Here is a 13,590-nt window from a genome sequence, read left to right on the forward strand (position 1 = left end):
TACAGAGTTGGCAGTGGGGAATGTTTGTGCTTGAGGCCTCATGCATTCCCATAGTCCCAGTGTGTGTGTCAGGATAAAAATAGACTTGCTCCACCGACAGAAAGCGGTGCTATAGGGTAGATGCCAGTCATCGCTTCAGCCCACCCCTGCCTACTCTCTGTCCTGGATGACCCCTGGGTCCCCAGACAACTAGTGCTCGAGGTGGTAAAGTTGCAACAATGCACTTGTTGTAAAACCTTGCTGATGAAATGTCAAGCATTACACAGAATACTCAAGGGCGTTTGTGCAGGGTGTGTTCCACCTGGACTTTGCTGTTTGTGTAATCCATGCACAAAGAGCAAAACACACCAGTCTTGTATTATTTAAACAGTAATGTAATAGGAGGCACACCTGGAAACCTAAAGGATGGATTCAGTTTAATCATGCCTTTTTCACTGTATGTAGATATTAAACTGAATTATTTTAATCTTCATGGATGAGGTGTTCTATATGCATATGAAAGATGGAGGAAGATCAAATGGCAATATTAATGACAAGAAGCTGCTGGTATATTTCAGTCCAATGTGCTGAGGTGCCATTAAGAGGCAACTCCTCTTCTGCACTGCTAAATGGCAAATATGACTGCATCCAATTACTATTATTTATTTACAAGTATATCTCTTGCTAAAAATTAGCATACTAAAGCCAAAAAGCGTTGAACAGTATCAAGTGTGTGTCCTTTAAATATAAGTCTTTAGGGACAGCTGATTTTATTATGTTTTGAATAGGCAGAAACCTAGTCCTGTGCAGTAATACCAATATCTTTTGATTAAGCACAGTTTTATTATAATATAACGCACTTTTACTCACTGGCTTTGGACCCCACATGAGAATTGTGCGGCCCTCTGACTGTCTTTTATTCTATATAATTATTAGATTGTTGATTGCATGCTTTTGAACATATTTTTATTTATTTTTATTTTTATTTATACTAGTTTGTACTCAGTGCAGCACTTTGAAGACTTCACATTGTTAAAATGTGCTATACAAATAAAAGTGGTATGGTATGGTAACATCCATTCTATCAGACTGTTTAACTCCACCTTATAGCCACATAATTATAATCACACACAACAATATTTTGCACACTTATGTTTATTTCTTTTATAATCATATTGATGATATATTGTCTAGTACATATTGTACAAACTGCTATTCTAATTTTTTGTGTGAATAGAGTGTTTTTATATGTATGTATGTATGTATATATATATATATATATATATATATATATATATATATATATATATATATATATATATATATATATATATATATATACAGGGGTTGGACAAAATAATGGAAACACCTTAAAACATCAACAAAATATAATTTAATATGGTGTAGGTCCGCCTTTTGCGGCAATTACAGCCTCAATTCTCCGAGGTATTCATTCATACAACTTGTGAATTGTTTCCAAAGGAATTTTAAGCCATTCTTCAGTTAGAATACCCTCCAACTCTTTTAGAGACGATGGCGGTGGAAATCGACGTCTTACTTGAATCTCTAAAACTGACCATAAATGCTCAATAATGTTGAGGTCTGGGGACTGTGCCGGCCATACGAGATGCTCAACTTCATTAGAATGTTCCTCATGCCATTCTTTAACAATTCTAGCTGTATGGATTGGGGCATTATCATCTTGAGATGAAGGTGTTTCCATTATTTTGTCCAACCCCTGTATATATATATTCAGAACTGTATATATGTTTGTATATTTAGAACTTTAGAATCTTTTTCTGTTGCATCGATAGTTTCTTTCTGCTACTTTATTATACTCGAATGGAGCAACTGTAACACCCAATAATTTCCCCCTGGGACTAATAAAGTATTCTAATTCTGATTGATTCTGATTCTCCAAAAGCCAGAGTTGCCTATGAAATGTAAACATTACTCATCCAATTTTGCTTTTTCTGTTATTCCACTCATGTTTTAAAACAGCTTTTTGTTTGAAGCTGCATATTTATGTAATTTGCGACAATCCTGTTTTGTACAATCCATGTAACAGGCAAACTGGCATAAAACCTATTTACTCCTGAGTATGTTACATTTGAATTCTATTAAACTTGCAAGCATTTTTTAACAGTTATTTCCAATTACTATGCACCCGCAGGTTATTGTGTTTTCACAATGTGCATCCAATAAATATTTTGCCAGGAGCCGCCTTCTACTCATCACTATTCAGGTAGTTGATAACACGAGTGTCAGCTCTACGGCGAGAAGCTCCATTATGTCAGAGGTAATTATATTTCAGTTCAATATGAAATACAGTGTGCATTTCTACTAACCATACCCATTTATATTCCCTCTGCTCAGATATGATGCCCGTGCTGGTAAAATGCAATATACTCTGTTGCACTGAAATGAATAGAGGTTGACAGAATCACATTGGAAACCATTGGAAAACTATTGCAAAGTAATAAAGTCATACAAATATTTATAATAATGTATACTGAGCATATCTGGCAGCACCTTTAGGTTATGTTCTTCACAGGTTTATAACAAATCAGGAGCCAAGTTTTAGCGATAATAATGTGCAATGTATTGCGTTGTATGTTCAAATAAGAAAGCACTTCCTGTTAATCACTGGCTGGAACGCATTAAAGGCCTCTTATTCGCTCCCAACTTCAATTATGACTCTTTTATGAAGGGAACAAACATGTGAATCCATCTCACATTCAAAGATGAGATGAACCATTAAAATTGTGTATTCAAACTGCCCAAGACAGATAATGATATTCATCTGCTTTTATTTTGCTTCTATTTCTAGTTCACACATGTATTTTTGTTTGTACAAAAGCCTGTTAATTGTCCACACCTCTCACTCTCTTCCATGTAATCATTCAAATTACACTAAATATATGTTATATAATGACACGTGTTGCTGCTGGCAGACAGATGACACTGCTGTGGGTCCACTCACACTGTCAGCTACTTTAACATTCAGCAGATGTACATTTAGACATGTGGTTCATACAGTCAGGGGAATTGAATAATTGAAGAAAACATCACATTTAGTATTAACAAACCAACACTTTATTGAGGACACACTGATATTTTACAGTCCATGTATTCATTCCTTATGCTGAAATGAATTTCACATATAAGTGGTGCTGCATGACTATCCTGTATTACAGTATCAACATTGTAACTTTAAAATACTCAACTGTGCATACATACCAATGCATCCGAGCAACTGAAACATATGTACATTAATTAACGATTCCAAATATTCCAGTTTTACTTTAAGCATAAATAAATAACATCAGAATATGTCCATTTGTAATCCTTGACACAAAATTTATTGACTCCCTGAACAGAACTGTAATGACTTTACCTGGCACCCTCAAGACAAACTGCATGTGCACAATGATAAACACTGCTGAAAACAGTAATGCTGAAGGGTTCAAAGCTTTGACATTAATCTGGTATCAAGTACATGGTACGTTAACAAAGAAAACCTAACTTAGAAGAATTCAAGTTCTCCTTTTTGTAAGCAGACGACATGAACACAACATTAATGTTTCACAGTTTACATGAAGGCCCAGACTGGTGAAGAAAATGCACTCCAATACAGTATTAGAGATCAGCGTCTAACATTTACAAGCAGCCATGACGCCCTGCCACAACTCACCTCTGTACACTGTGTCCAATAAATATATCACTACTAAATAAACACAGACAGAGCAGCAAGGAGTGGCACTGCTTTGTATTCAGGCGTTGAATCTCATGGTTCCACACAGCATTAAAAAAGCATTACATTCAAGACTTCAAAAAAGGCTAATGTGTCCTAATATGACAATGAGGTCAGAATGTTAGCTCCGCTTTTCCACATTTTAGAGATACTTAATCAGAGCTTCAGTACATTTTCTGTATTTGAGAACTAATGTCGTATCACTGAAATGCTACCCTGTGTGTGTGTGTGTGTGTGGTTTTTTTTTTTGTGCCCCAAGCAGAACTTTAAAGGATGAATCATGGCGTGAAATCTGTCGTACAAAAGTGTGTGTGAACTGAATTAAATCAGTTATGGAATATAATCATTTGATGTTGCGCCAGTCAAAAGCTGATGTAGATTATCAGAATGTTTTAGCTGCACTCTTCCTACATGACTTTTCCCCATGTACAATTTCCTGTACACAATTACCGTCGAAAAATTATAAAAGAAATTAGTAAACGTTCCTCATGTCATATTTAAAAATATACACTTCTACATTCAAATTACATAAATACAGCAAAAAAGCTTCTGTTCAACATCTTGCGTCTTTCTCACTCTCAAACAAGTATCAAGTAAAACTGTTTAAATTACAAAGATTTTTTTTTAATACCGGAATTAATATCTTCGAAACCACATCCCCTTTCTTACAGAGAAATCCAAAACGGTTTGAGTCTACTAGTACTACTAACTGGCTCCAGTACATGTGCAAATTGAGCTCCCTGTATTGACAGTAAAACGGAACAAGCCAGCCCTTTGTGGTTCCCTTTTTAAGCCGGACTAACCTCACTTCCCAGTTTTGCACAGTCCAGTACACAATAGCTCATTCAGACAAATCGATAAATTATAGTGCTTCCCATCAGATGTGGACAACTCTGAAATAGCACTGCAACATGTGGAGAAAATACATATATTTGCAGACAAATATTTTGTCCTACAATGAAATGTGACATTGTGGAGCGCAACCAGAACAGTACACCTTAATAAAGATGAGCCAAAAATACATTTTAGTCAAGTTGGTTCTAACTACAATAACTGTCACATTTCATATTTTCACGCCATCTGCACACACTGATTAAAAAGAAACTGGCTAGTCTATCAGAGAGTCGGTGTACCCTGTTATAACTGAACTATAAATAGAATTATTCCACTACAAAAGTTTTGATTCATCTTTGTAAGGTGTGCTGATTCTAGACGACATTTAACTGTACAACTTAAAACATGTACCTGAATATGTACATTTCCGCATATCTGTCAAACACCTCTATTTATAAGATGCATACATATTTAAGTACTATTTTATGACTGACTACAGAGAATTAGAATTAGTTCTGTATTTGAGTTAAATTTTAAGAGACCAATTACATGCTAAAATACTTTGTCAGTGATATTATTATGGTCACTGATTAATCTGTGAATCTCCTCCCTTATTATTTTATTTTATTGTATTGTATGTAATTCATTCTCTGCTACATAGTACTACATTGTTATTGTGATATTTAAAGGAGATTTGCTTTTGCTCATTTTGCTTTACCTGGATAGTTTCAGCTAACTTACTCTACTTAAAATTTGCAGAGCCGACTCTTAAAAAGCGACAGTTAATCTAAGACTGATCTACTTATTGAATCTAGTTTCGGTCTTGCGTGCATTACCTTCTATTTCAGTTACTGACTCTTCAAAGTGAGTTTGCTCTGTGGATGTTTACTGGATCATAGGATCGTCGTTAGGAGAGGCCAGAGCTGGGACACTGACGAATGGTTGAGTTTTGTCTTCGTTGTGGGCTGTGGCTCTGTTGGACACAGTCGTGAAGGACAGGTGATCGTGCTCCAAAATGGCCAAGCGGTCCTGCGGCTTCTCCTTCTTCAGGTAGAACATTTTCCTCAATTGCTTTAGTTGCTGCAGCTCACAGAAGGTCTCAAGCACCACGAGCATGACGATAAGACCCAGGATAAGGTAAACTGAGGAGACAAACACACATCCAAGGAAAAGATGATACAGAATGGGTTATAATAAGGCAAGGCAGGTTTATTTATATAGCACATTTTATATACAAAACAATTCAAAGTGCTTTACATAAAACATTAAAAGCATTACAGCAGGGAAAAGTTGTTGTTTTTTTTTAAAAAAAAGAGTACTTTAAGTTGAAATTATTCAGAAATATTGAATTGAGACGGTAGATGTGTTTTTGTTGTTGATTTTATTATTTTTTTTATTTGTTATTTTATGGTGCAAATGCTCGATGCTATACACATTTAAGTTGATGTAAGCAGTGTATTAGTTGAAAAGGATAGGCAAAAAAAAAAGCTTTCGCTTCTAGCCTATTCCTTTTTTGGTTTTTATGTTTATTACAATTGCAGTACTTAGTACAATGATTGATGTAAAACCAAAAATAAATAAATAAATTCATTCATTCAAAAGTATAGGCATGAGGAAAAAAAAACAACTACAAAAAAAAACCCTGAGATAAATAGATATAACAGATAAACAGATAAAAACTTTAAGCTTAACATAAACAGTGCAGATCTGAACTGATGAATAAAAACTCTATTCAAATGCAGCTGAGAACATGTGGGTCTTTAACCTGGATTTAAATAAACTGAGTGTTTCAGATGATCTGAATAAACAGCCATCATTACAAAATAAGTTATTTTATTGCATAAAAAATGATGTAGAAAACATGAGCTCACAAAACTTATTTTGCAAGTATTGCACAAGTATTGCAGCAAAACTGATGTATTGTTGTACTGACACTAGGGGGCAGCAACAGGCTTATCACGCTCTGACTGAATGAAAGTGTGCATTTGCTTATCAGCGAACACATGGGCAGTATCTGAACAAACTGGAAATCTGAACAAAATGTGATTTAACACTTCCGCAACTGACACAAACTGTTGGTTATTTTAAACAAATGAATCACACTTACGATGTGGATGCATAATTTTTCTCAGAGGAAGTTGAACAAATGTGTCTGGGCCTAATGGTGTCATTGTGCGCACATACACATTCTGTCACAGTCCTCTATCTTCCCACAGACTGACACATGGTGCCCACTGAATGACGTCTCTCTGGCTTGTGTGCTGCACGCCCACAGCACACGTGTAGGTGACACTCAACTGCAGCAGAGCTCAGCATTTTACACAGCCACAGTTTGACACGTCTTCATCATTATTATTATTATTTTTACTCTAGTTCTAGTCGTTATTGGCCTTGCCAGAGCTGCTGACAGCAAACTGCACAAATCACCCAGAAAATATAATCAATGCCTGTGCTGCTCTCCATTAGGCCATGGCCCACTTTATCTTCTGCAACACTCTGGCTTGTCTCGACACACTGATTAATAGACTAACATATAGGCCTGTCACAACTATTACACAATCACCTTATCACGATGGTGTGACGTGAGCAATTATCTAACTGCAGTTAATTTGCATAATCATGATAACTGTCACCATTCAGCGGTATAAAATAAACTAGATAAAACTGAAACACAAATGTCATATTCCCATCAGTACTTCCACATTATTTTCAACCACTCATGTCATTTGATTTAGTGCCTCCAATTGTTTATCTCTGTTCCCATTCCGTCAACACTTCCTCTTCAACTATTACCATTATTTACAATATACTAGTGTGCTATAATTAAACAGAAAAAGCCAAATTAAATGTGTAAAAGAGCAGCATTTGCAAAAATAACCATTTTTAAATTAGCTGTTAACTACTACTTTAATAGGCAGCGCTGGTTTTCTAAAATAGCACCTGGACTGAACTACGAAAACAGATAAGAGCCTAACACTGAATAATTACTGCAGTGATTAATATGTTTTAACTGCAACAACTTATTTAAGCCTTACAGATGCACTGAGTATCTTCTCATTTCTTGAACAACCATCACTTTGCTTGGGAGCATAAACACTGTATAATGCAATGAATATAATTATATAAAATATATATTTTTTTAGATGGAAAGTCCAAGAGCATTGTTATGAATTAATTTCTATCATAGATTCTGAATTTGTTATGATAGTAATGTGAAACAAATATCAGAAATAATTATTTACAGCAAAAGAAAACAGTTTTTCACATATCATATGTAAGAATAAAACTGTATGCAGGACTTGGCCTTCATTAGTATTTTGACAGTGTTATAGTTTGCTCACAGCCTCCACATCTCGAAAATCCACTTGCTCTGATCTCTGAAACTTTGAGTGACAGATCAGATGATATTCTGTCCATTACATATTAAGCTTACAAATAGATCTATAGCAAAAAATGATCATGGAGAAAAAATTATGTAACTATAGATACAAATATCTGTATTTATTGCACCATTCCATAAGCACTGTGTGGTACAGATGATACCACAGTGTCTGATAAACAAAGCTAAAGGCAGTCTGATGCATACTGATAGTGCATGCATGTTGTATCACAGTATTTGCAGCACGGGATATTTAATAAGAGTTTTATTTCATAAGTAAACATTTGCTGATACGTGTAAATGCCCTGAAGTCTAGTTAAATATTAGTACTGTCATGAGGTTAATGTAAAAACAGACTGTTAGACTCATTACTCTGCACAGTGAAACTCAAATAATCCTAATAAAATACCTGAAAAAGAACATTTTTGAATAAAGTGACACTTTCTCACAGGTTTGTAACAGCAAACTATTTTTTAAAATGACTCATGATGTTTCCTTTTTTCTCATCAGTGGAATAACAATGCTGCATATCTACATTTAATCTGTAACTGCAAACTGTTTTGTGTCAAACTACAAATGTGGAAACATGTTAAAAATGTAGATCATTACTACCCTCCATTTTACTCTTCATGACAAATGTTGAACTTGGCAAAGAAACCTTCTAGATTGTGTTTGCAGTCAAGCAGGTGCTTCTCTCTGAGCAAGAAGAAAAAAGTTTTGTCACAGGAAGTACTAGGGTTTAAGGCATACGACCTCGAATATGAGCAAAACCGATACTATCAATATGACTGTTTGATGCTCATCTTCAATGCTCTATTTGCCTTCAACTATTCTAAAGCAACAGTGTACGATTTAAAATGCATTACAAAATCAAAACATCTTGACAAGAACATGAGAGTAGAACCAAACCTTTACTGTTTAGCTACCTATGCACAATGGAAAATGTTGGTAGAGAGCACATTAACCATTCTATCACTCCAAATATGAAAAAAAACCTTAACACTTACCAGTGATTCCCACTTTGTAGAGCTCCCTGAATTTCTGATCCGCAGCTTCTCCGGGAACATAGTCTCCAAGGCCGATGGTGCTGAGGGAGATGAAGCAGAAGTAGAAGGACTCGAGAAAGTTCCAGTTCTCCTCCAGCGCTGAGAAGATTGCGGCGGGAATGAGGAAGAAGCAAGAGACGGCCAACAAGGCTAGCAGGGTTGCGTGAACAATGGCCACCAGCGGTTTGGAAAGACCCCAGCGTGTGTGGATGTACATGATCGGCCTCCGAGTGCTGAATACCATGATCCTTTGCACCACGGCAGTGAGGAAGAGGAGGGTGAAGGGAATACCAATCACTGAGTAGATAATGCAGAAGGCCTTACCGCCATCTGACAGTGGTGCGGTGTGACCATAACCTGTAAATGAACAGATGTGATTTTCATTACAATTATTACAGTTGCTGGAAAACATTTTGGCACTGAATGTTTAAAGGAATCTCAGTCTCATCCCCATTTGTAAACACTTTGCTAAGACATTTAAGTCTATATTGCACAACTGTGATACTCAGTCTGTCTGACTTTGACAGACAGTATGGTGCACTTTTAATTATTTTTGGTACATTTCGTCAGTCCTACCTGTTTGAACAACCTTGAAATAACCTCCTCCTACAGTTTCCGCCTCTCGCTTATTCAGGGTTTACTCTCCTAGAGTGTACATTAGCTGAACATTCATGTACTTCTTCAACAATGTCTTCTCAAGAGTTACACTGAGAGCTAAAGTGATATTAATAAAAGACAATAACTGAAAGAAAATAGCTAAGCAACAGTCTCTAATAAGGTACTAAGTGGCGGTATAAAAACTGAGAAAGGTTTTCATGTAATGGCTCATCAGTGGAAATGTAGTGTTGGCGTGTTGCTGTAAAAACATAGCGTATTCAAGTGAAGAGGACCTTGCAAGCGCGCCAAAAATACCTTGGGGACTAACAAGACAGTGTAAATGAGAAAACTGTGTTTACTTAGGGTTTATGATGTTAAAAATCCAAAACTATTCACTTAGAGTTTTTGCAAGGCCTTCATTAAAATGTAATACTTTTATTGCTGTAAGTATTTGCTGATGTTTGCACCTTGTTCACATGTTGAGAGGTTAAAGTGATGCCATCCTTGTTCACAGTGATATATCCTGACACTGCTTGGCAATAAACCTAATACTTACTATCCAACAGCAAACAAGAACAGGTGCGAAGCATATTCAGGGGAAACCTGTTTCAAAAGTCTGAAATCGATCTGCTCTAGAGGTGTAAAGTCACATCTTTACGATCATCAGAAATTTATTGATGTGAAACAAAGAGCTTTAAGCTTTGGCAGACTGTGGTATCTGCATGATCGTGAATGTTGCAACCTGGCAGATAACAGCTGCAAGGTGGTCAGACTCAGACTAAAGTTCTTAAGGCAGCCAGGTTGACACCTACCTACAAATTATGTCCTCCTGAGCAAAGCTAGATATGAGACAAGGACTTTGCCAAATGATATTTAACCTTCTACTTTACTGCTTGAAGGCAGTTTGAATATTGACTCAACTTTGTGTATTTCTGAACAGAATAACATCTTACTTTATTTCCAGTATACACAGGAAATTTGCCTGAGCAAAATTTACTCAAATTGTCAAAAATTTTACTCTACTAGAATAAAAGTTACTCTTTGGGTAGAGCTCTCCAAACTCAATTTAGAGCCAAATTTACTGAATACAAAGCAAAATGTATTCTTTTTGAGGAAAATACTTTCGACTCTGGAAAAAATGCTTAGTAATTTTTCTAGTATAGAGTAAATTTTATGTTATTTTAAAGCAGTACAAAGACTAAACCTCATAGATAGATAGATAGATAGATAGATAGATAGATAGATAGATAGATAGATAGATAGATAGATAGATAGATAGATAGATAGATGGATACTTTAATTTATTGATCCTTGTTATAGTGTCTCAAGCATTCTGCAACTAAAACACTGTAAGATAACAAAAATCACTCTATGATCAGAAAAAAAGCTCTTGGTGAACATAACTCTTTGGGTAGAGCTCTCCAAACTCAATTTAGAGCCAAATTTACTGACTATAGAGCAAAATGTATTCTTTTTGAGGAAAATACTTTTGACTCTGGAAAAAATGCTTGGTAATTTTTCTAGTATAGAGTAAATTTTATGTTATTTTAAAGCAGTACAAAGACTAGACCTCATAGACAGACAGACAGACAGACAGACAGACAGACAGACAGATAGATAGATAGATAGATAGATAGATAGATAGATAGATAGATAGATAGATAGATAGATAGATAGATAGATAGATAGATAGATAGAAATTCAAGCTGCCAACGTAACATTTTAAAGGAGCCATTCTGCGAATGAAACCACTTGATACTTCAAAGTACATTTATATACATATATAAAGATATTAATTTATTTTGTGTATATTTCAGTCCAGTGAGTTTGTAGATAGATAGATAGATAGATAGATAGATAGATAGATAGATAGATAGATAGATAGATAGATAGATACTTTAATTTATTGATCCTTGTTATAGTGTCTCAAGCATTCTGCTATTAAAATGCTCTAAGATAATAGAAATCACTCTAAGATTGGGAAAAAAAAGCTCTAGGTGAACATAACTGAAACAGGGAAGCCTCACTTCAACTTTTTCACTTCAATAACCAGAAACAGAACAGAAAGTTAATGAAAAACGTGGTGTACCTACTTTGGGCCTATTTAGCAATTTACAGATGGAACAAAAAAAAAAAAAAAAAGATTTGGTTTAAGCTGTTTTTGTAGAGTGATGGAAGATGTTGACTATGGTCAGATGACTTCCTTTCATTACCCTACATTATTTCATTGTGCAATTGGCTCCACTGCTTTTGTTTATCCCACTTAGATCAGCCAACATTAGGCCAGAGGTTTGTGTGGCCTAGTGGTGATGTATACCATGCGTCATAAAAAAGGGTGTTTTGTTCTAATTACACAGATGGAGGGTATATGTGTTTTCACCTGGTGAGCTGCAGCATCACCAGGCTTGTCCAGCAGGGTGATGATCAAGTCTTACCTGTGGTGGACAATACGGTGCTGGCGAAAAACAACGCAGAGGTGAAGTCCCAGTTCCAGTTGACTGATGCGTTATTGAGGATGGAAACCCCATAATTACTGGCCTCCAATGCTTTCTTTAGAAACCGCTCCAGACGCTCCTCGGAGAGACATTCATTTTCCTGAAGGAACTGTTTTTTAATGGCCCTCAGCTCTTGGCGCAGAAGGTCTTCATAAGGCAGCTCAACCGAAGAAAACACAACAGCGCCGAATATTAGATACAAAACATAGCCCAAGACTAGAGAAATAAAATACCAGGTTGATTTGTGAGTCTGTATCAATCGCACGCATGAATTACTGGCTAGAGACTGAAGCATTTTCAAAAAAAAAAAAAAAAAGTAGAGGCGATAAGAAAGGCTAATAGGTCTTATTTAAGTCTTGGAAAACGTTAACGGTATCAAATCAATCGTCTCACGTCTGATGCGGCCTAAAATTTAAACGATAAACACAGGAGGATGTTATTAAAGACAAAGCGCAAGTGACAGTCCTCTTCCCCGTCCACGAAACCTGCCGTTGTGGCGTTCAGGTGCAGTCGGAGATATTAAAACATGCATAAAACAGCGCCTAGCCAATACAACTTGCATCTGTTATAGGAGTATAGATGCGTCTGTGTTCAAAAAATAATTAAAAAGCTAAAAACTAACAACTATCTACAAAACATATCCAAAAGCGTTCCTTGTTGTTTCTTTCAATTGAGTGAAACGCTACGCCTACTTCATACTTTCCGCTTTATGCGCGGTTGAAACCCTATTAAAAATTCAAAATACGCTTGCTTTGTTGATACTATCACAAGGGGCCAAACTCTGCCTGATTCTGACCCTAGTGACTGAAATTTTCCGTAAAATGTTACGCTAACTTTCCACCGAATGTGACAGTTTAGTATTTTCCGAGCTTCAGTTGTTCCTGAAGGCAGCGAGTGATGTGGCGGTGACAGAGGGCGTGTGACGTCAGAGCCCCCTCCCGCTTCCTCAGGTAGTCCGGTCAGATCACATGTCTTTCGGTTTCAACACAAAACAATCGAAAATGACACAAAGGTAAGGTTACTGTGACAATGAGGAGAGTGGAAAGGTGAAACGCCCTCAGCGTGGAATTTCAAGGCAATTTGGGCGTGGGGATAATGTATGTGCGTGGCTCAAGAGACAGTTCGACCCATCAAAGTGATAATAAGCAAATAAATAAGTAATTAAATAAAAATAGATCAATAAATATAATACATCTCAGAGACAAATACTGTACCCCACACCCTCTGACAGCTATACAGTGTTGGAAATAATTATTAAACCACAGTGATAAGGAAATTAAAGTCCTCCTTTGTCATTAATTTTACATGAAAAAATATCAGTATGTAATAAAGTGCCTACTTTTAAATAAATAACAACAAACCCCTACTTTCCCTATAACACGGATGTCAAACTCACTTTAGGTCAGGGACCACTTTACACCCCAATTTGATCTCAAGTCGTTCAAGTTAAATAATAACATAAAAAGTTATGAATAATAATAATTCCATTTTTTCTCTTGAGCAACC

General features: G+C 36.1%; 1 protein-coding gene across 1 annotated transcript; it reads right to left on the reverse strand.

Annotated features, from left to right (window-relative positions):
* Window positions 1–3,052: 3,052 nt before the first annotated feature.
* kcnk1b (potassium channel, subfamily K, member 1b) lies at window positions 3,053–12,593 on the reverse strand. Its single transcript, XM_030156313.1, has 3 exons — window positions 12,025–12,593; window positions 8,954–9,349; window positions 3,053–5,709 (listed from the first exon to the last, which is right to left on the reverse strand). Exons 1-3 carry the CDS (start codon window positions 12,377–12,379, stop codon window positions 5,453–5,455), a joined length of 1,008 nt encoding a protein of 335 aa, XP_030012173.1. The 5' UTR covers window positions 12,380–12,593; the 3' UTR covers window positions 3,053–5,452.
* Between the last annotated feature and the right edge of the window lie 997 nt (window positions 12,594–13,590).

This window comes from Sphaeramia orbicularis, chromosome 15, assembly GCF_902148855.1.
Source record: "Sphaeramia orbicularis chromosome 15, fSphaOr1.1, whole genome shotgun sequence".
Lineage (NCBI taxonomy): Eukaryota > Metazoa > Chordata > Actinopteri > Kurtiformes > Apogonidae > Sphaeramia > Sphaeramia orbicularis.

What these genes read in the sequence shown, in the direction of transcription:
- kcnk1b (XM_030156313.1), bottom strand. Translation starts at nt 12,379, where the DNA reads ATGCTTCAGTCTCTAGCCAGTAATTCATGCGTGCGATTGATACAGACT. An exon ending in CACCGTATTGTCCACCACAG is followed by an intron (nt 9,350 to 12,024) that starts GTAAGACTTGAT and finishes GTTCATTTACAG; the next exon opens with GTTATGGTCACACCGCACCA. An exon ending in CTACAAAGTGGGAATCACTG is followed by an intron (nt 5,710 to 8,953) that starts GTAAGTGTTAAG and finishes TTGTCTCCTCAG; the next exon opens with TTTACCTTATCCTGGGTCTT.